At 41.2% G+C, this 22,634-nt stretch overlaps 2 protein-coding genes across 3 annotated transcripts; one reads left to right on the plus strand and one right to left on the minus strand.

Annotated features, from left to right (window-relative positions):
• Nucleotides 1-717: 717 nt before the first annotated feature.
• LOC311210107 (carbonyl reductase [NADPH] 1-like) lies at nt 718-8,246 on the minus strand. 2 transcript variants are annotated; one of them, XM_084287892.1, is made up of 4 exons: nt 8,181-8,246; nt 6,928-7,247; nt 3,556-3,663; nt 718-1,959 (listed from the first exon to the last, which is right to left on the minus strand). In XM_084287892.1, the coding sequence occupies exons 2-4, from the start codon at nt 7,211-7,213 to the stop codon at nt 1,523-1,525; spliced, it is 831 nt and encodes a 276-aa protein (XP_084144018.1). In that variant the 5' UTR covers nt 7,214-7,247; nt 8,181-8,246; the 3' UTR covers nt 718-1,522. The 2 variants fall into 2 exon arrangements, with proteins under 2 accessions (XP_084144018.1, XP_084144019.1); XM_084287893.1 differs by lacking the exon at nt 8,181-8,246 and adding an exon at nt 7,996-8,023.
• A 520-nt stretch (nt 8,247-8,766) lies between these two features.
• On the plus strand, nt 8,767-19,644 carry SETD4 (SET domain containing 4). The gene is made up of 10 exons (XM_084297088.1): nt 8,767-8,849; nt 9,300-9,395; nt 10,348-10,389; nt 11,902-11,986; nt 13,123-13,552; nt 15,361-15,535; nt 16,205-16,286; nt 16,691-16,771; nt 17,752-17,875; nt 18,751-19,644. The coding sequence occupies exons 1-10, from the start codon at nt 8,780-8,782 to the stop codon at nt 18,883-18,885; spliced, it is 1,320 nt and encodes a 439-aa protein (XP_084153214.1). The 5' UTR covers nt 8,767-8,779; the 3' UTR covers nt 18,886-19,644.
• The last annotated feature ends 2,990 nt before the right edge of the window (nt 19,645-22,634 follow it).

A 22,634-nucleotide genomic window follows, 5' to 3' on the forward strand; every position in this document is an offset into this window, starting at 1 on the left:
ACCATACCATGGGAAGCCAGTGTAAAACCCAGGTAGCTAAACCATTTTGGCATCATCTTGACTCCTGATTAAGAACCAACACAACCATTACCGATTTTTCACAACTAATGAGGCTCGTATGCATTTCTTCCCCATCCCTTTAAGTTTCCCACAGCAAGAGGGTGGCACCCTCCTCCTGCATAGCAGAGTCCTGTGTGCATCTTGCCCCACAGCAAAGATGGGACAGGGCCTTGGAGCCCCCACCACGGCTTTTGTGCTGCACAAAACCAGGTATTATGGAGAAGGCTGCACGGTTATTGCCTGAGGGTGACCTAAACCCACCTTGCTCCTACCTGCTGCAGCCAGCTACCTCACCCTACCCCACCCTACACTTCTGCTTCAACATGCCTGCACCTCCCAGCTTGAAGTGCAGGGGCAACCCTTTCAAGGTTAAGCATTTGAGATGCAACAACCAACATTTAAAACCCCACAAAAAATTGGTACTCTACATGTCACTGCTTTCCCTAGTTGAAATTTTGCTTAGAGAAAATTTTTACTCTGATAATTATGTGTATTTCAGCCCTACCCTGTAACATAACATTCATAGTTCAATTTCTCTACCACACAGAGTGCACTTAATCTGGGTTTTTAATAAGGAAACTTCTGACTGCACAATAAATGAACTGGAAGTCCTGGAGACGTTTGCTATCATAGTTCTGTAGTTTATTTTCTCTTCATATATTCCAAACATCACACATTCCAGCTACAGGTCTGGATGCAAAAAATTAAAGTGTATTTTCAACAAACATCTATTTTTAGTATCACAATAATAGAAGTCCGTAAGTAATCATTTATTGGTGTACACATTAATAAAGCCCACTGGATAAGTTTTCCAATTAATGGTATATGAGTGCAATTTTTATTTTCACCTAATTCCATTTTGTAGTCACAAGGAATTTTTATACAGGTGGTTCTGCTTGAGTCTGATTAGCTTCCCCTAAAAACTGGTTAGATTGTAGCTCTGAGAAAAAAAAAAAAAAAACAAATAAAAACACACCTAATTCTCCTTTAAGAAATCACATACAAACTCAAGAACCTGTGGTACCCAAAAAGATCTGTTGCACTAAGAAAGCGTAAGGCATTTGTCTCATCCGAGCCACATGCCAGAGATCCATGGCTGTCTCATGGGTAGTATGAGAAGTGAAGGGCTGGCAGTGACTTAATGGAGACCAAATTCTGGTAAACAAGGTCAGGCACCTCAGCGGAGGTTAACGTGGTGTTGCCCTTATGTGATCTGGGCTGGAAGACCCCACAAATCAGAGGTCAGGCTGCCCAGTCAGTGCTGTGAGCAGAACGGATGCTGCTGGGAAGATTCTGAGCATAAACACAGTGTTAGAGAAACACTGGAAATGTAACCTCCACCATAATGACAAAGGACCCTCATGCTGCTGTGGAAAGGATGAGACTGCTCGGGGTGTCACTACCAAGGCACAGGCTGATCTACAGCCATATTACCACTTGCATGGGTCCACTAACCATAAAATCACCAGGTCTGAACAGTTTTCTCACTAACAAACTGGCCATGAGGACCATCAGCATCAGAAGGCAAAAGGGCTAAGTAAACTGGGGTCTCAGCCCCTTCCTCTGGTGATTTAGGGGCCTTAGGACCTGCCATGTCTGTTCTCACCCACCCAGGGCAGCAGGCATTGAGAAGGATGTGGTCCCCTTTTCTTTTCTCATTAAACATCCGGGCTTGAATCCTGGACAAGACTGTGACACCAATTTTGGACACCCCATAGGCAGTATTTGGCCACCCCTCTTTCTCATGCACATTTTTCTTGGTATCTTCCACAAATTTTGTCATGAGCTCCACCAACTCTTCCTCGGTGATTGTGTCGCTGCGAAACTTCTTCTGTAGTTCTTGGCTGCAGCGTCCCAGAGCCGAGCTACTTGCCATGCTAGAGACATTCACCACTCTACCTGAGAAAAAAAAGAGAATAAAGAATATTTACATTTACGCACACTAAAAATAACCCAAACTTGAAGTAAGTTTGCTCTACAGTTGTATGTTTGCTACTTAAGTGAATACCTGTAAAATATTTTATGTGGACTATTTTGCAGAACTTCTGAGAATCACAGTCTACTCAGTGTTCAACGCCTCTAGTGAATTCCATCTCAAAGGATAATTTAAGGTGCAAAACTGCAAAAGCTCTCTACTGAACTTCAGGTAGGCTTGCAGGATACAGCCTGTTACAGTCTGTAGGCACAGTCAGAGCAGTAAGTGTTTTTCTCAGCTAAGGGCACCCAGACTTTAAATAGTCTTGAAATTCTGGTGGAAAACATTCTCAGTTCTGCAACAGCCTTAAGAAGGTGCCACAGGAAAATACCCCAAATGCCAGAATAATGCATTATACAGCAAAAACAACCTAGTTCCTAGGTTGAGAGCATCAGCTTGTTTATGGAATACCTGATGGTCTACAAATCCCAGCATGCAAAACTGCAGTAAGCTATTTCTCCCCTAGCTCTTCAGCACAGAATGAACTAAGGAATGAATGCAGGATTTAGACCTTAAAAGCCACAGAAATTAATCATTTTTGTGAATGACTTTATTAAAATACTTGTTCTTTGCCATTGGTACAGGGGACTAAATTGCAATTTTGGTGCTCTTTATTCTCCCCCACCTACTGACTCAAATTCACTTTGTGTCCTTTCCCTCCTCCCTGTGGACTCAGAGTTCACAACTTTTATCTCATCTACTCCTTTTCTCATGCAAATTGTAGGTGTACTTAGATGTCAGTATAGACTACACTTCACTTCTAGCATCAAGCACTTATCCAAATATCTATGGAAATATCACTCAATCACAAGTTTGAAAATACTGCTATTGGAAAAAAATAAACAACAACAAGCATAAGAACTTCAAGAGTTTGATGTAGGAATCGGATCCAAATACCCTCCTTTCACATTATCTGTGACATATTAGCAGCATTCAAGCACTCTAGGTTTTGACAAGAGGAGCATTCTGTGCAGGACAGTCATCTGATGAGTACAGATTATTTTGCATGCTGCTAACATCCATTTATTATTGATGCATCTGTCTTCCTTTATCCTGGTCTCCTCCATTCTATTTACCATTTTTGGTAAAGTTTTTCCTCTAGTTCCTCCTGCTACCAAATTACGGCAGTGTAAAGCATCGTTGAGTGCTATTTATAACTTTATCACTAAACACCTGCAAATATAGCAAAGTCTGTGATCTACACAGAGACAGACCAACAGCCTATCGAGAAGGTTTCTTCAGTTGCAAGGACAGGTGTATCGCATCAAACCCAACAGGAACACTATTTTTAGTGGCTTCCTTATCCTAACTGTATCATCAAAATGTCCCTTCTAAAGCAAGAATAATTTATGTAGACAAGTAGCATGGAAAGAACATGTGTGAATTCTTCATTTCTTCTTGAGGGTGCCATGAAAATTCCACTTCAATCCAGTGTGCTTGAGACATGACAGGATTTTGCCAGTTAATGAGCACCAAAAAAACACATAAAACTATTTCTCTACTTGTTATGTTACACTTACCGTAAGGCTTCATGATAGGCAACAATTCTGTGCAAGTATTCCTGGTTCCAAAAAAGTTTGTCTTCAGGGTAACCTCTGCTTGGACCGCAAACGGAGTTTGGTCATTAACTTTTTGTAAAAGGCAGTTGCAAGGGAAGAAAAAACAAAACAAAACAGAATTATGTTACTGTTTGAAAGGAAGTTATTCAACTAACAAAAACAAACAAGTTTATCTTATCATTGTCCAATGACCTACCTGCTCACATCTAGTTCTCAGTGTATGGGCTGTGACTACCACATCCAAGCAAACTTGGAGGTGCCCTCTCCTCTTAAATACACAGTGCAGCACTTTGCCAGCATCCTGACATATTTTGGGAGGGGATGGGAAGAGGGGAAATTGAGAGCAAAAAAGATCCTGAATCTAGGATACTGACACTGAAGATGCAGAAGTCTGACTACTCCTCTGGCATTAAGATCCAAAACCAGAGCAGACAAATGCTTCCATATCCTGACCCATTTCTTGCCTTGTCTTTTTGGGTTCTCAGACAGGACTTGGGAGTCAGAGCAGTACAGAATTGCAATAAACACTGTAAAACATTCTGTAAAGGGTGAGGGATAACATTTGCTGCAGTCCAAAAAAGCCTACGGATAAATACCAGTGTGATAAATCATTTCCCTAAACTGACAGATCAGTGCTGACACAAGCACAACAGTAGGAAACAGCAGCTAGGAAAGAGCAAGGAACTGATTTAGGTAATCGTACGGTGCAGTTCCACGGACTGCTTAAGGCTGTGATCTCAGACAGAATTGACAGCTTGCCACCACCAAAAGTGGGGTAGGATGTGCCATCAGCTGACAATTTGGCTCAGCAATAAGCCATATGCTGTGCATCCTCCAGCTTGAGGGGAAATAAGTTAAAGAGACAGCATTCTTCCTCATCTGCTACAGGCTCAATCTCTGCAGTGATAAAGGCCACCTACACAGAATGGGTAGGTCTTCGCTTGGTCTCCATAGCCCAGACCTACGTAAACTCAGAGAAGCAGTAACAGATCACTTGCTGGTTAACATAGGTATGGTTTTATTGCAAAACTCTGCTTAAATAACTGTAAATAAGTCAGTCTCAAGCAGATCACTTGGTTGCATTTAGAACAGAGATAAAAGCCGGACCATAGCCTATTGCAAAAGCGGTGACAACAGGAGAAAAAGATAAAAATCCACGCAAGCCAAGAATCCCCCGCTCTCAGAAATCCACCCATTTGTCAAACAAAATATTGTCTTGTAACATCCCATTGATACGCCCTCCCCTGACTTAACAAATGTTACTAGAATGACACACAAACTCATCCAGAAAACAAGTCATGAGTACACAGTCTTTTCATACAGGGACATTTTTGGTGGACTAAGGACTTTGCTGGACTACATGTAGCACAGCACAAAAAGTGAACAATGAATTCAGTATAATGACAAATCTAATCTTTGACAGACTGCAATAACACACAGTACTACAATAAAGAAAGGAATCCATAAATTCTGGGATGGCAGCAAAAACCAAGAAAGCAAGAATTAAAGCCAAAATATGAGATAAGGATCAGAGCAAGTTATTATGCTTAGGTGTAACTCTCTAACCTCTGTTAGATCCTTACACAATAGCAGTTACAGATAAGAACTGTGATAGAGGAACCCATCACACGACCTGCTGCTGACTCATGGTGCATTGTCAGCATGACTAGTCAAGTTCTAAGCGCCTGGAAGCAATTTATGAATAGAAAAATCTATGTTGTTGTAAAGGAATTAACAGAAACCTCACTGCTCACGCTATTTTCACCTATTTGTGGATGTGGTGCTTTAGGGATATGGCTTAGTGGAAGAGTTGGTAGTGTTAGGTTGATGGTTGGACTTCATGCTCTTTATAGAGTTGTTTCCAATCTAAACAATTCTGTGATTTATCTGTCCAGTGTCTATACAATAATATATCTGAGATCTCCCACAGATGAGCCCTAGCCAATCTAGCTAGAGTGATTTCTGGATTATTTTTTTTTGTTTCAGCTGCCCCAGTATCCATCCTGGTGAAGGCTATGGTTGCAGCAAAGTCAGCAAGGGGAAACACACACTGCACCTCAACTATGGCAGTCATGGTCTAGTCTAGCTCAAACGTGTTGTCACTTGCAGGTTGAGCTAGGGCCCTGATTATGAACTGAAGAAATGCTGCCCTGGAGACCTGCAGGCTTTTTGTGCAATAACCTTGGACAGAGATGCAATCATTTAACCATTGCTGTTAGGTTTTAGCACGGCTCTATTTGTCCACACTTCAGGATGCACTTGAATTATATTAAGAGTTGCCCCTTATTGAGCTGATCATTAACACGAACAATCTTCCTGCAGAGTACCAAGCAAAACGTAAACAGTGACTTGACTTCAGAACACTCTTGCTACATTCCCACTATGTAAGAAGCTCCATCTTCAGCAGCAAGTGTGGTTTGGTCCATACTACCTGACAGGCTGCCTTAACCCATATTGTGAGCGGACGAAACAATGCTTATGCTATGCTTGAACTGTTAATGTCCTAATTACAGATCAGGCAAAGAGATTAAAAAAAAAACAAAACCCAACAGACGATAGATTAAAAAACAAAACAGAAGAGCAAGCTTTTACCGGCAAGGAAATGAACTAGTAGTCACGCTTGCAATTTGCTTCATCTGAAGCTAACATGATTCTCAATTTGTTTTTATAAACATCTACAAGTAGAATGCACTCTTCTACCTTTTAACTGTGGTGCCTTCCTCACTTTCACTGCCCTTCTATCTACTAGGAGATGAAAAGTTTAAATTCTTGCTCAGCACAGCAAGATTTAGATTAACTGTCCTATAGACAATTGAATAATCTGAGAAAGTTAATGAGAAGTAAAGGTGACAGGAACACGCAGAGTTGAAGGTTCTTTTTATCAACTGAACTCCTGAGCAGATAATGCACAGAGCGAAGTACAGGGCTCACAAAACACAGAAAACTCAGATCCCAGAGGAATGTGGCCAACATTCATACCTACAATGGGCTGCCAGAGGTCTGATGAAACTCATGTGCACCAAGGCAACAAATCCCTTTGCTCATGTGCACTGTGCATCTTGAGTATTTGCATGCTCTGCACACGATGCAAATAAAATACTCCAGGGAGGCATCTTTACATACACAGTTAACCCATCAGGTGCTCACAGAAGAGCTGTTTCACATCACCCTCTCATCATACTTGAGATAGCAGGCAGCTTGCCCAGCCAAAAAAAGCAGTACGGTGTTGGCACCAAAATCCCATAAAAGCAGCTTTACAAAATCCTTGATGCATATACCAACCTTCTTCATGTAACTTTATACCACATATGACTAACCCAGTCTGCTTCCTACCTTTGAAAGCTATCGCTGCATTGTTCACCAGCACATTCAGACCTCCGTATTTCTGCTTTAGGAAGTCCCGCAGAGCTCTGATACTCTGCGGATCATCAATATCCAGCTGGTGGAAAAGAGGATGCAGCCCTTCCTCCTGGAGCTTCGCCACTGCTTCCTGGCCACGTCCGGGGTCCCGTGCTGTGAGGTACACATCCCCTGGGAACCGCTTGCACAAAGCCCGCACGATTTCGAAGCCGATCCCCTTGTTGGAGCCGGTCACCACAGCCACGGGCACGCTGGACATTGTCCCCTCTGAACGTACACCAAAGTGACAGTAACTGCAAATGGTAAACAAGAAAAGTTTCACACTCTGATGGACAGAACGGATATCTAAAAAAGGATTAAAGTATTTTTTTTTTCTTAAAAATCCAATTTAGAATATCTCTTTGAATTATGTAAACCTACAACTGTACATTAATTTAGTGAAGTAGTGTGGAGTATTAGCAAAGAAATATATTTGCTGTTAAAAAGTTTGAACTCTGTAACTGGTTGGACTTTAAAAGTCACTGGTCTGCATCACTAACGTAACTTTTGATAGGATTACAGTCTTTTGGACTGTAATGGTCCTTACAGGATGACCATTCCCCTTTTTTTCAGGACATTCAGCTGGTTCAGGTCAAGCACTGATGAAGTCAAAACTGGAAAAACAGGGTTGAAAAATAGGAGAGGAGCAGCTTGATCCTGAAGTGCGGAGCAGAACTAGTTCTGGTGTTTTCAGAGGGATACACACAGGACCATGTGTTGCCCTCACACAACTTTTCTTCCATTTAACACATCAGACAGCTTTGGACATAAAGTCCACTGCAAAAAACTGCTCTTTTTGTGGATGCAGTGCATTAAAACCTGCATTATACCCATATAAAGAAGTTCCAAAAGCAGTTTTTGTCCACTTTTAACTGCTATTCCCTTCCAAAAGGAGCTTGCAAGTAACCACGAGAAGGCACCTAGCAGGACGAAACCCTCACCAGCTCCCAAAAATCACCCACATCACGCCGGAGATGCCGGACGACTCATGCCCAGCCTTACCTCCCGCTTCAACACCGAGGTCCCGCTGGCCGCCCACCACCTCCCCAGCGCCCCTTTTTCGCCCTAAAATAAAAACAGAAGGCATCCCACAAGCCAAGACCCAACCCAAGTCCCCAAGACTCCATGCTGCCGCGGGACGAGCCCTGCGGACAGACCCGAGGGGCGGCCAGCGCTCCGCGACCCACCTCTGGCTCTGCGTGCCTGCCCCTGGCCCCCGAGCACCGCGCTGCAGAGGTTGACCTGGCGGCCCGCCACAGACCACGCTCCCCAGGGGCAGGCGCACGGACCTAAAATGGCGGCCGGGGCTCCGCCTCCCGCGGCGGGCAGGGCCGCGGTGGGCAGGACGGGGAAGGGGTCGCTGGCAGCTTTACCCCTCATTGCAGGTGGGCTGGAGGCAGCTGGGTGGGTGCCTGGGGCAGCCGTTTTTGGCTGTTGATTTTCCATAACTCTTAATATATTTGCTCTTCGGAAACTGTTTCAGTTCTGTGCACGTAAGCACCCGCGTCTCATTTCCTTTAGCCGGTTACGGCCATGCCTTGGCCAAGATGATGCTGGAGATAAAGGCTTCCCATCTTCTCTCACTCCATCACTCACCCTCGTTTATGGGTTTGCTTGTAGCATATTTGCTTAAATTTAAAGAGCCGGTGTGTTAAGCAGGCCGTGCTCTGATTTCTCTTATTGAAATGAAAGAAACATGCAACATTTGAAGTGGTCATTAAATATATTTTTTTCTCTTTTTTCCTAAATTCAGGCTGTCTAAAAAAGGTGAGATCTGTTTCTTAATATGAAGAGAAACAGAGGCCGGACAGGTCGAAAAAGAAGAAGAAAACGCTTGCAGAGTTTCATGCATGGAGGTACTATCCCTGGACGTACTGCTAAATAGTTTTTAATCTAGGTATCATTTTATGGTGCACATTTCTCAAACATTTTCATATTTTACAAATAACATTCAGATTTATTTATTTACTTTTTTATTTTCCTATACAAATATTCTAACATTTAATTCCCAGTCAGAATACTGTGAGCTCTACTTTGTGGCTGTTGGGAGGTATCATGTTATTCTTAAATTCTTTGTCCCTTGAACTTGCTGAATAACTCCTACACTTCTGAGAGCTCCCAGTGCCCAGAGGCCCAGAATTTAGTAAGCTAGTTCAAGGAGAGCCTTTCTTGCTATTCTGTTACGCTGTACTAAGAAGTTCAAAATATATATATTTTTTTTCTGAACACACAGTCAAATTTTTGTATTTGTTTTGTTTTACAATAGAGCACTATTTTACAGCATTAAACCTCTCTTTCATTTTCAGTCAACTGCAGTCACAAACTGGAATATATTAAACTTAAGAAGTGGCTGAAAGACAGAGGGTTTGAAGACAGTAATTTAAGACCAGCACAATTCCAGGGTAATGTTCTAATTATTTATTGGTGGTACATATTTTTGATTAAGAATGTTGTATTCCTACTTTGACTTTGAATCACACATATTAGCAAAAAAAAAAAAAAAAAGACAGTTACCATTAGTCTTTTAAGGACTTTTGGTAAGTGCATGTTAATGGCATTTTAACATGAACAAATACTTGTGGAGGCCTGAAATACTGTAAACTGTTGCTTATATGGAGATACTTTTGTGTAAAACTCTGTTATGAGAGTTATCAGGTATGCTGTAAAACATGTAAACCTATGCCAAATTCCTTGTAGAAATTGAGATTTTAAGTGTTAATAGTACAGTTTTCAATAAGAAAGTATCATCTCAAGTGCTTCCAGTATCGGAATCTAACCTTGGTATCATTTCTTTACCTTTTATTTTCCTGTGCTAGTTCAGCAGTTCTAGTGATACAGATAAGTAAATGATTTTAGAGGTCAGAGTCATATACTACTGTTTACAGTAAAGATATCTACCCATATTTTTTCTCTTCAATTAGATAGTGTTTCAAAAACTTTTGCAATATTGAAGAGAGAGTAGAGAAGGTAGTATGAATCAGAGAAAAATGTTGCAAATAGAAATTGTAAAGTGAAGTTAAAACTTTGAAAACAAGGCCAGGAGCCAGTGATGAAAGATGTGCTTAAATTAAAAATTGGGAAAAAGGAATCGAGTAATTGCTAGAACTGGACAACTGTTGCAGGGAAAGGGCTTTCTCCAGGTCCTGAAAAATAGTAGAAAAGTAAAAAGGGAAATAGAGTAAAAAGAGAAAAAGAAATGTGGTGTGTATTTAGAATAATTCATAATTGGCTCTTATGATTTTTCAGACAGATATATGTTCTTTCAGACTTATTCCATGTTGGCCTGTAAATTTATTGCAGCTTAGCATAGTCTCTTGTATTTTACTATAAACATTCTCTTTGTTTCTGCTTCAGATACAGGAAGAGGACTGATGACAACAAAAGCTCTTCAGGTTAGTAATGTTGATTGTAATGCAGCAGCTCCTCTAAACGAACCTCTAGGTTCGTTAAATTATAATCATTGAATCACAGAATGTGACTTTTGCAACAAGGAAACTCAAAATTCTGGATGAGGTGTTTGCAGTCCTCATTGTGAATGTAATTTCTAGCCTAATACTAGAAATTGTAATGTTGTCATATCTGCAAAATTATATTGTATATACTCTGAGGATTCATTGGATGAGGGCATTACTATACTCATTTACAGCAATTTAGTATGCAGTCTTACATTTCAATTTAAGGCAGTCAGTGGCTAACTGAAAACAGAAGGAGCAGGCCCATTTCTTGCTTTGTGCATTTTTCCTCAGCCACTGGCTTCTAGCAGTTTCCTTGCTCTTAGGGTAAATTGCCTCAGGAAGCTAAACCAGGAGAAGACTCTCCCTTACCTTTGATAGATTTGCTCCTGGAAATGGCACACCTTGGTTAGACCAGGTGGTACAAAGGGAGCAATAGCACGTCAGGGAGGGAGATGGAAGGAAGGGGTCAAGACTTTTAAGCAACATTTGGTGTTAGATTATCTTAACCATAATGTTAAACCACAGCTTTAACCGCCCTTCAATGGCCCTCTTCTTTGTCGATAATCAAGTAATAAAAATGTAATTTCGTAAACATTCCCAGCAGAAAAGGGGTATAATAGAAAAAATACCTTGACCTTCAGATACTGGCATAGCAAGACTGATCTCCAATTGCAGAGTGCCTCTCAGAAAATATTTTAGGAGAAGTTTCTTAACTGGCATAAGAATAGCATATCAAATATTGGGAAATTAGACCCAGAGCCTTTTGTGAAACAGAATATGGCAAGAGATAGGAAGGAGATGCAGTGGAGAGTCTGCGTAGAGAACAGTGTAGGTTCTCATGCTGGCTCAGTGTATGTTCTCAGGGCCAGAGCCAGCAGTTGAAGCCAGAGGCTTGAATCATCCACAGAGCTGGGAGTCTGCAGTTAATGAAATGAGAGCTATGCTCGGCTATACTTGAACAGGATAGGGAAATGCAGGAGAGAAATGGGAAGAGGAGAGTATTGGCTTGATTTATGTCCTCTCCCTACAGGGATGGACATGTACCTCTCAAGCTAGGGGTGAAAGCTAATTTACACACATGGCAGCTTGAACAACGTCAGGGTAAACATGACCTTAAACATCCCTACTCCATGCTGCTCTGTTGATAGAAGAGCAAGTGTTTGTGAGACCAGTTATAAAATATATCATAGTACAGAAGGTAGTGATGCTGAGGAGCCAGGCACCAAAATCTCTTGTGAACAGGTGAGTTTCTGCAGGTGACAGTTCCTACTGGTTGCAGGTCCTTCCTTCCCTGGATAGTGACCGTCTTAAAGCCATGTTAGTTTCCATTAAATTCAACATCACGTCTGATTGCTTCCTGTCATTAGGGTTCTCTTGGCTCTCTCTTCATGAATCACATAGTACATGAGTCATTTACACTTGACCTTTACTTTTTTTTTTCCCTCAAAGGCAGGGGAACTGGTTATTTCATTGCCTGAAAAATGCTTACTCACCACGGACACTGTCCTTAGCAGCTGTTTAGGAGAATACATTATCAAGTAAGTGAAAAGTGACATGTGGCAATAAAGGAAAACAACTTTCTCAGCTGACCCTTCCTGTGGGTTGCTCAATAGTAGATGAATCATCTTAAGTGGTGGTAGAATTTTGAACTGTGTATCCTAACTTGTATTTTTTATATACTCTCCTGCATGTGGAATACTCAGATAATCAGCTAGGCGGAGTTGGAGGTATGGTAGAGGTTTGAACTTGACCTGCTACTAGAGACATCTTGGACATAAATGCCAGTTATGAATGGTTTCTTACAAATTTGCAAGTATGCTTCAATAGAAGAAGGCAAATAACATGAGGCAGCAAAGCAATCACCTGAACTTTTAGAAAGTTCAGGCCTTTTAGAAAGTTCAGGACAAAGGCCTGTGCTGGATGTTGAGTTGAATCATAGAATCACGGCATGGTTTGGGTTGGAAGGGACCTTAAAGACCACCCAGTTCCAGTCCCCCTACCATGGGCAGGGACACCACCCACTAGACTAGGTTGCCTAAGGCTCCATCCAGCCTGGACTTGAACACTTTGAGGGATGGGGCATCCACAGCTTCTCTGGGCAACTTGTGCCTGTGGCAGTTCTTTACCCTATGAGTAAAGAACTTCTTTCTTGTATCTTATCTAAATCTACTCTTTCTTAGTTTAAAACCATTACTCCTTGTCCTATTATTGCACTCCCTGACAAAAGAGTCCTTCCCCAGCTTTCCTGTAGGCTCCCTTTAGGTACTAGAAGGCTGCTCTGAGGTCTCCCCTGAGCTTTCTCTTCTCCAGGCTGAACAACCCCAGCTCCCTTAGCCTGTCTTTACAGGAGAGGTGCTTCAGCCCCTTGATCATCCTTGTGGCCCTCCTAGGTCCATGACTTGCTGTAATAGGTTCATGAGTACTTGTTATCTATGCTAAAAAAAACCAACAAGAGGTGAACCTGAATTTTTTTACCACAAACTGACTTTTATAGCTTCTCAATAAAATGAAGTCAAAAGCCCCTTTGAAATCATCAAAAGGAAATTAACTACAAAGAACTTTAAAATAGAAGTTATTTATAACATTTCAAAGAATTAAAAGATAGACAAAATACTACTACATCAATTTCCTATCTCACCTCTGTGTATCTGCCTTTTTTTTTTTTTTTTAATAGATGGAAGCCTCCTGTATCTCCTTTGATAGCACTGTGCACATTTTTAATAGCAGAGAAGCATGTTGGTGAGAAATCTCTGTGGAAGCCATATCTTGATGTTTTACCAAAGTCATACACTTGCCCTGTGTGTTTGGAGCAAGATGTAGTGAGCCTTCTTCCTGAACCTTTAAGAAGTAAGGCTGAGGAGCAGAGAACAATGGTTCATGAATTGTACACGTCTTCCAAGGCTTTTTTCTCTTCCCTGCAGTCTTTATTTGCTGAGAACACAGGAACTATTTTTAACTACAGTGCCTTAGAGTGGGCTTGGTGCACTATAAATACCAGAACAATATACATGAAACATTCCCAGAGGGAATGTTTTTCTCTTGAGCCAGATGTTTATGCATTGGCACCATATTTAGATTTGCTAAACCACAGTCCAAATGTTCAGGTAAGAGACTAAGAATAGATCACTTAATTTCTTGATTTATGAATGTACTATCCCAATGCAGTATACATTTATGTGATGGATTAGGAGTGTCTGGAGGTTAGCAAGAGATCTCATAGGGGGGAAGTGATCTATCTGGAGGACACCTGCAGTCTGAGCACGCATGGTTCACATGTACCCTGGAGGCTCTTACTCAGTAAAGCAGAGGTACAGGGAGAGCTCTCTATTTCTGGCTGAGATTTGCTTCCAGGGTAGCTATTGGGAGGAACCACTTGTAAATATAACCCTGCCTTGCTCTCCCACAGGCTTAACTCTTAAGACAAATCTTGAGTTACACAGTCCTTGGGTTACTTCACCTTTAGCCTTAGGAGAGTGTACAGAGCAGTTTCACCTGGCGACAGAGATGGGACTGTGCCAACGTATTTCTGGGACACCATAAAAGTGGTTAGCTCTGTGTGTGGCTGTAGTGGGTTTACGTGGCAAGGTTTTGGTAGCAGGGAGCCATAGGGGTGGTTTCTGTGAGAAAGATCTAGAAGCTGCCCCATGTTTGGGAAGGGCCCCATTGTTTTCCAGATCCGAGCCAATAAGCGATGTTGTTTTTCGCCTCTGTGAGAGCATATTTAAGACAGGGAAAAAACGCTGCGCCACACAGCAGCCGGGAGAGTGAGAGGAGTGAGGAACAGCCTTGCGCCAAGGTCAGTGTAGAAGGAGGGGGAGAGGTGCTCCAGGCGCCGGAGCAGAAGTCCCCTGCGGCCTGTGGTGAGGACCATGGTGAAGCAGGATGTCCCCCTGCAGCCCATGGAGTACCACGGTGGAGCAGGGTTCCACGCTGCAGCCCGTGGAGGAGACCACGGTGGAGCAGGTGGCCCTGCACCGACGGAGGCTGCCGCCTGTGGAAGACCCCTGCCGGAGCAGATTCTGGGCCGGACCTGTAGCCCGTGGAGAGGAGCCCACGCAGGAGCAGGTGATCTGGCAGGAGCTGCTGCCCGTAGGGGAGCCAGGTTGGAGCAGTTTTCTCCTGAGGGATGGACCCCGTGGTACGGACCCATATCTGGAGCAGTTCTGGAAGAGCTGCTGCCTGTGGGAAGCCCACGCCGGATCAGTTCATCAAGGACTGCATCCCGTGGGTGGGACCCCACAGCACAGGGGACGAGAGTGACCGAGAAGGAGCGGCAGAGAAGAAGTGCTGTAGACTGACCATAACCCCCATTCCCCGTTCCCCTGCGCCGCTCGGGGGGAGGAGGTGGAAGAGGGTGGATGGGGGGAAGGTGCTTTTGTTTTTTTTTCCCTTGTTTTCTCACTTCTCTCGCTTGTTAGTTGTAGACAATAAATCTTACTATCTCCTTATGCCGAGTCTGTTTTGCCCGTTACAATAATTATTGCGTGATTTTCTCGTCCTTATCTCAATCCTTGAGCCCTTTTCACATATTTTCTCCCCATTCCTCTTTGAGGAGGGGGAGTGAGAGAGCGGCTGTGGTGGAGCTCGGCTGCCCACTCGAGCGGAACCACGACAGTGGCCACTTTTATTTGGGGGCTTCTGTAATAAGTCTACAGAGTGGATGGCAGGCACATCCTGCAGACTAAGGTTTTGATGTTTGTTCTTTGTACTAGTATATTTGGAGTAATCCTAGTGTTAAATTGTCCAAATGGGTCGCCTTTTCAGACATCTGTAATGCTTATCTGTTTGCACTCTATTATTGTTGCTGTGTTAGAGAAGTATTCAGTACTGTTGGATTTTAATATTCAAGGCTTGATTCCTTTTCCCCCATCTTCTGCCAAGACTAAAACTTTTACTTTTTGATTTCTCAAAGGTAAAGGCTGCATTTAATGAACAGGCAAGAAGTTATGAAATACAGACAAATTCACAGTGCAAAAAATATGAAGAAGTATTTATCTGCTATGGACCTCATGACAATCAGCGACTGCTACTAGAATATGGATTTGTTGCCATTAATAACCCTCACAGCACTGTTTATGTCTCATCAGGTTGGATTTATAAATTGTCTTGATACTAAAAGGTACAAGAGTAGAGAGCAGAGTGTCTGAGCTAACATTGTCTTCAACAGGAGATGTGGTTAGAAACAACTAAAGGATAGTGAAGTTCATGTGCTTGCATATACATATATGCACAATGCATATTAAGGCATTGTGGTCTTCTATTTTATTGCCATCAAAATATTTCTGTGTACTTCTAAGAAGTGGGGCAGAGTTGATACCACCTTGAACTGCATAGAATTGAAAGATTGGCATTTTCGAATTGGAAGTGGTTTTGGTAACTCTTTCTTTTGTAAAATTGTGATTCTTACCACCATTTATATAGAGCTTCTAACTGGATGTCTTAGATTGTATCATTGTTTTCAAGAATGGAGTTCTGATTCCCACTAGCTGGAGTTACTGAAAGATTTTCATAACTTCAATTTGAGTCAGAATTTCCATTATAAGGATAAAATCCTGCAGGTTGCTGATTGCTTTCAAGATGTAGTGAGCACCTCCAAAATATGTTTTTGATTATGTTCAAATTCTCCCAAATTTAGCAGTTTTCATCTTTCGTCTTTTAGCTACGTGACAAATACAGTTGAAATATCATTTCAGAATTGAGGGTTGTGGTTTCTTCTTCATATTAGTTACATAAATATTTTAAATGTGTTTTTGTAGATATTCTCCTCAAATATTTTCCACCACTGGACAAGCAGAGAGATGCAAAACTTTCTATTCTGAAGGATCATGATTTCTTACAGTAGGTATCCGGAGTTTTTTGTTTCCATGTGAGTGTTTTTGTATTTTTTTTTCTGGGAGTCAAATTTTGCTTCTGCTATCAAAGTCCACCGTAAGATCATTTTTATCTAACAAACTGATTTGCTTGCTGTTTGTGAGAGAACATACAAGTGGTAAATTGTAAAAATTTTTGTAAAAAAATTTTTGTAAAAAAATTGTAAAAAGTGGTAAATTGGTAAAAACCAATATCAGGCTTCAAGGTCCAGCCTGTCTCCTAGTTGTGGACAGCAGCAGAGTAAGGTTAGTCAAGAAATCCTCTACTTCTGAAGAGAAGATCTTCTCTTGTTGACAGTTATCAGGAAGAAAACTACTGGGCTGTAGAAGACAACTTATACTTTCTGTATCTCAGCACTTCTGTCTTTTTAGAAACTTGACCTTTGGATGGGATGGACCATCTTGGAGACTTCTTACAGCCCTCAAGTTGTTAAGTCTTGGAGCAGATGAATTGTAAGTTTCAGTACTTTTTGAGTATTTAGATAATGTGCATGCGTCATTTCCCTTTGTTCTTTGCTGCCTGTGTGTGAGACACTGGGGACTGGTTTGGGTCTTCTGTGTCTGTCTGATTGACTCCAGGTGAGAGGGGAAGAGAAGAAAGGCAGAGAAAAGTATATAATGTGAAGAGATTGCCTAGTTCTTGCTTTGCTCTTTTACTTTCTTGTATTAAACACTAGACGCACCTCCATTGTTTTCCATTTCTATTTCAAAAAACAGAGGTTTCTTTACGCTTCAGACTGCAGACAATTTTTCTGTTGGTTTGATGGAACTCTTATATGCTATTGACCTTGCATGCTTGCTTCTGATATTCTAAGGTCAATTAAGATGCTGAAAGTCATCTCCAATGACTATCAATGAAGTTTTGATCATTTGTTCCAAATGGCAAGCATGCCTCAGACAGGTTTAATACAAAATGGTTACCCGAACTTTTCTTGTAATAGTAAATTAAAAAAAAAAAAAGTGGTTATCAAAAAGGCTATCTCTTAGTTTTGATTTGGGCAGCTATTTATGCTTCAGACATTGATTGCTGAGTGGAATAAGTTGATTATAAGAACTAAAAATAAATCCCAATGACACTGGTTTTAGGCACATGAAATGTGTCAATATGTTAATAAGATCTGCCTGACTGAATAGCTTTTAGTCCTTACTGGTGCTGCTGAAGTTGGTGGCAGCATGGCATAACAGTAAAGACTAGAAGCACAGACTGGCTTTGGCTGAAAGGGTAGGGGTAGAACTGCTGCTTTGGACCATTAAATGTCTCCTCTCTCTTGCTTGATTCATCATCCTCATATCTGTGCACTCTGTGCCTTTTTTATGCACGTTAACCCTATTTGCCTTATGCCTGCAATGTTACTATAAATATAACCACGTGTTTAATATTTAGTTGTTAATACAGTGAGTGATTGTGTGTTGTTCAAACATTTTGATTCTAGTACTTGCTGGAGGAGAGTGCTGCTTGGTGATGTAATATCAGCCAGAAACGAACAGCAGGCTTTGAATATAACAGCAAAAATATGCCATTTTTTAGCAGAGGAGACACAGCGTGTCCTTCTCCAGGTAATTTGGTTAGAAGAGCAAGGTAGCCCAGATTCCTTTCTCTCCCTGCATAAATGTATGGCAGTCTGATTTTCAGGGTTAAGAATTTTAGGGTTGTGTGGTGGTGGGGGAATTGACTTCACTGGTGTGGTGTAGTGTTTGTTCCCAGGGTGACTGACACTGCTAAATAAATTGCTCAGCAGCATTTGTGGCTGCAGCAGCAGGAGGAACCATGTTAACAAAGCTTATACAAAGCCCTGTAAACAAGTGAATAGTATTTAAACTTGCTCTGCCCACAATATCAATGTGTTTATTGAATTTCTTAAGTTTCATTTACATCTTAAAAGGAAGTGTAGACTCCAATAAAGTAGACACATAAGATGTTACAGACCTGCTGTGAGTACATTTGCTGCAGAAAGTATGTTCATTAAAGCTAGCCAAGCTAAATACCCTTGTCAGCCAGCCATTTGTGAGGGAGGTCTTGAAGACCAAGTTACTGTTACGCTCTTAGAAAAAGAATCTCTGCTTCCTTTCTGATTTTTGGCAAGCAACATGTATTTAATGTGAAGTTGGATGGCTGTAATGGCAAAGGGTTTTGAAAACCATGCTTTTGCAAAGGAAATGCATGCACTGAGGATGAGGTGAATCTGGTCTTGAGCTACATCTTGAGGATAGTATGGACTTAGGAACTTGATATCAGGTAAACAATTTCCCTTCCCATCCTCTCCTTGGTTTTGTTCTGCTTCCTATCCACATGATGATTGTTTCCTTTTATTAAAAAAAATAAATAATAAAATACTGTGTGACATAATACTACAGATGAGCTTTCCACAAATTTTGTGTTCATGTCCTAATGTGAATTTTGAGTAATTTCACCCTACTTGTATAAATTCCAGATTTCCCAGTTGAAAAGGGACAAAGAGAACCTCAAAAAACACCTTTCTTTGGTAGAAGCACTACGCTTGGAAGATCTGAAGATACTACAAAAATCAGCAGAGATTCTTTGCAACTTGAACGCGGCAACAACTTGACCCGTCTGGAGCTGTGATAGCTGTGGTTGATTGCATCTCATTTGCTATGGATGTGCCTTGCTCAGCTGTTTTAATGGACCGGAGCAGCAAAGAAGAATGGAAAAATTCATCAGAAAATGCCCAGTTTTCTTTATAGGGTCACATGGGCACTAGAAGCTTATTTTGTTCTTTGCTGACATTCTTCAGTAATACAAAAGGTTAGCCCAAAGGGTAGGGAGGACCACAGGCAGCTTTCATCACATTGCATCCAAATCATGGTAGTTATGAGTGAAACAGCCTCGGGTAATTTGAGCAGCTTTGGGATTGTGGGCTCCAGCAGTTCTAGATTTTACAGCTGCCTGTGGGGCTAAGGCATGGATCATTGAGTCAAGCAGACATTCCTCAGCATGTATTTGAGTTCTGGCAACTGACAGAGAGGGAAAGGACAGAGCTACTTTTATTTGTCCTGTACTAGTCATTTTCTTTTTTTCCCTGAGGTCTGTACATATGCCTAAAAATTAGTAGTTCATGTAGTGTCAATTCATTGCTGGAGCAATAAACGTGGACCAGAACACAATCACCATCAGCCTTTTTGTGGCTGACACCAAATCATTTCCCTTACAGTTTCAGCCTGTGTTTCTGGAACTTAAGGAAATATAAATTTCCCTCCTTTACTCTCAGAGCTTCTTTCAGACTCACTAGTTTGTGTTCTAACTCCTCCTGCTGGGAATGAGTACTGAAAGGATGCATCATTTTAAAACTGTTTCGTATTTGGAAGACCATCCAGGCAATTTGTTCTGTTTCTGTTCAGTTCTTGTGATCGCAACGAGAAATACTTTTATACTGTCCTTAAGAGGATAGTCTCGTGAGTTGCCTTTCAGTACGAGTCCTACTAAAAAGGGAGGTCAGGCTCCCTATGTAGTTTAGAAGAGAGAGGCTTCATTGAGGGCATTTCTGAGCAGGACTCTTGTTTGAGCTTTATAAGCTTCATAATTGTGCTTGTGTTGTGATTATTTCCCATTGTATGGGGAATCACATTTTGTAGAATTTTCATTAATATTTTCAGACTTCTTTTAAGAATTGTCTTTTTTAAAGAGTGTTTATTTTTGTAAATATATTGTTTCTCTACAAAACTATTCTCTCCATGTATTTTTAATAAATGAAATTGTATACAGCAGTAAAGATATTTTGGCTAATATTATTTAAAGATAAAAATGCAGCAAGTGAAAACTTCTAAGAAATATGAAAGCTCAAATGCACCTTCTGATTTTCTTTGGTACCTTGTGAACAATAATGTTAATGTATAATAAACTTATTTGGATTTGAGTATTCCAAGATTTTTCCCTGCATCCTTTTTTTTCTGCTTTAATGTATTTGGGACAGGAAATACTTTGATACCTCACCCATGTGAACTGCTGTTCCTAAAGTGTAGTTATCCAGAATCTGCATGAGGCTATGTGAACATGTGATATGTTTTCTAACCAAAACAATCTGTCATCTCCAAAAATTCTCGTATTTCACTAATGTTCTGATTTTGTTGATGACATCTGTTCCCAAGCCATCTGGTCCCATTGCTTTGAGGCAAGTTGAGGCTCTTCAACATGTCTCCCTTATTTTTTTTCCCCTCTCCTTTATGATTTACCAAACACTGGAGCTCTGAGAAGGATCTTTCCTTAACTAGAGAGGTATGTCGGGTGAGGCCCAAAAGATTGGGGGAATTAGAAAGTAACTGCTGTTACTCAGTTTCCATGACACTGAAGACAAAAGTTCTCCTTGGTTTTGAGGTGCCATGCTTGTAACCTCTTCCTAGGTTTAGAAAATAAGCTATTTCCATGTAGTTCACCTGAGTGCCCTGAGACTCTTGTACTCTCAGGCTTTCTGGATCGCTCATGTGGAGATGCTGACAGTGTGGTTGCTTTACATTTCCCAACAGAGGGCAGGGTGACTTGTGCTTACTCTTTTAAGGCAGTGGAGGACACTAGGGAAAGAGTATTAGGCCGGATAGACACATGCTTTGAACATGTCCTGCAGTGTTTATGATTACCATTGAACCGGTTGTCTTAGGTTCTTTCAGTAAGATCTTTTTAATTCTCTAAGAAAAGATGTATTTTCTAGCTATAGTGAAGCTATGTAGTCCCATGGTAGTCAGTAGGGCCCTGTTAACTTAACCCAGCCGAGCATCCAGTTCTGTGTTTGGAAGACTGAATAGTAGTTTTTTGTTTGTTTGTTTGTTTGTTTTTTTTTTCCTCGCCTTGCAAAATGGATACTAGTTTGATGGAAGTTTATTTGCTTCAGTATTGCAGGATAAGGTGCACATTTATACCACCTGGTCTGAATACGGGTTCTACCTCTAACTCCTGCGCTCCCTGAGGGACTGTAGGAAGGGGTTCTGGCAGAGCAGGATAGCAGGCAGCCTGAGTTGCTTGTCTGTCTCTTGGATGTAAACACAGCAGTAAGCCCCCAGCTTTACCCTAAGCACCGTACCAAGTGTTCTGAATAGAGCCATGTGTGTTTAATGTCAAAGACAAAATCCTTGGAACTAGTGCTTTTGTAACGCATCAAAAGCAGCGCATTTATAACTGGCATAGGTAACATATCAGCATATATATATATATATATGTATATACATATATAATACACACATACATGCACAGTCAGCAAAAGCTTAAATCCTTTTTTTTCTTCAATCAAACCTAAAACTATGTGCCTAATGGAGCATCCTGAGCTGGTCTAAGAGCTAAGGTGCTGGAGGAAGTAACTGCACTGGGGGTGCTTTCTTAGAGAACACTGAATCAAGTTTTTAAAGAGTGAAAATGCTTACTGTCAGCCTCTACCTAAAGCCCCTTTGAGCTTCAAACACCTTAATCATATAGCTTTAGTGACTTAAATTGCTGTTAATGTTTGGCTCTGGCTATCTGTTAGTTTAAAAAGGATTTTAGCTGTGATCCCAGTGTGGAAAGACATGGTGTATTTCCCTCTTCGTATAAATTTCCTTTCTGATCATATCTGCAAACCTCAGCAGTAGTAGGAATAAACCCCAGCTTCTTACCATTAGCCATACAAACCTAGTATAGACCATGGCAGTGAGTTAGATTCTCTTCCAGCTTGTGCAGTATTACTCAAAGAGAGCTAAAATAGGACTGCATTCAGTGACTGCAGTGAAGACACTGGGTTTTTAGGTAGGTGTAATGAGAGAAGCTTTATTTCCTGTGATAAGAGTGTGAGACAGAATAGCACAGTGCTTTTTTTTTTTTTTTTTGTCTCGGGGGGAAAGGGGAGTTGATCCAGTGCAGTCTGAAGTCACTGAAAAATGATAAACATGAAACCTCATGATAGTATCTTTCCTGTGTCAATTTATGTAAATATGGCATGGATTTTTCTTTGATCTTCTACAGAGAGTGGCTTCTAGTTTACAGTTTTCTTCAGCTGTAATGTGTGGAGCTCATCCATCATTGCTAAGTGCCTTTAGACCTGTCTATTCAGGACAAGATAAGGGAGTATCAACTCTCATACCCTGATAATTAAAGCTTTTAGGTACACTGTGAAAACATTTCAAAGATGACATTCCCAAAGAAAGAGCTTTTAGAAGTGATGTCTCCCAGGGTATGTAGCCTGTGCCTACCTAGAGGTAGAGTGCCCATGTACAAATGCCACACTTTGGTATAATTTGAAGTGATTGTTTGCACTCAGTGCATCAGTGACTACAGATACAAACACTGAGATCGAATGAAATTGTCCCAACAAAACGTCATGTTTCATTATGCATTAAA

Source organism: Netta rufina (assembly GCF_964035555.1).
Source record: "Netta rufina genome assembly, chromosome: 1".
Classification (NCBI taxonomy): Eukaryota; Metazoa; Chordata; class Aves; order Anseriformes; family Anatidae; genus Netta; species Netta rufina.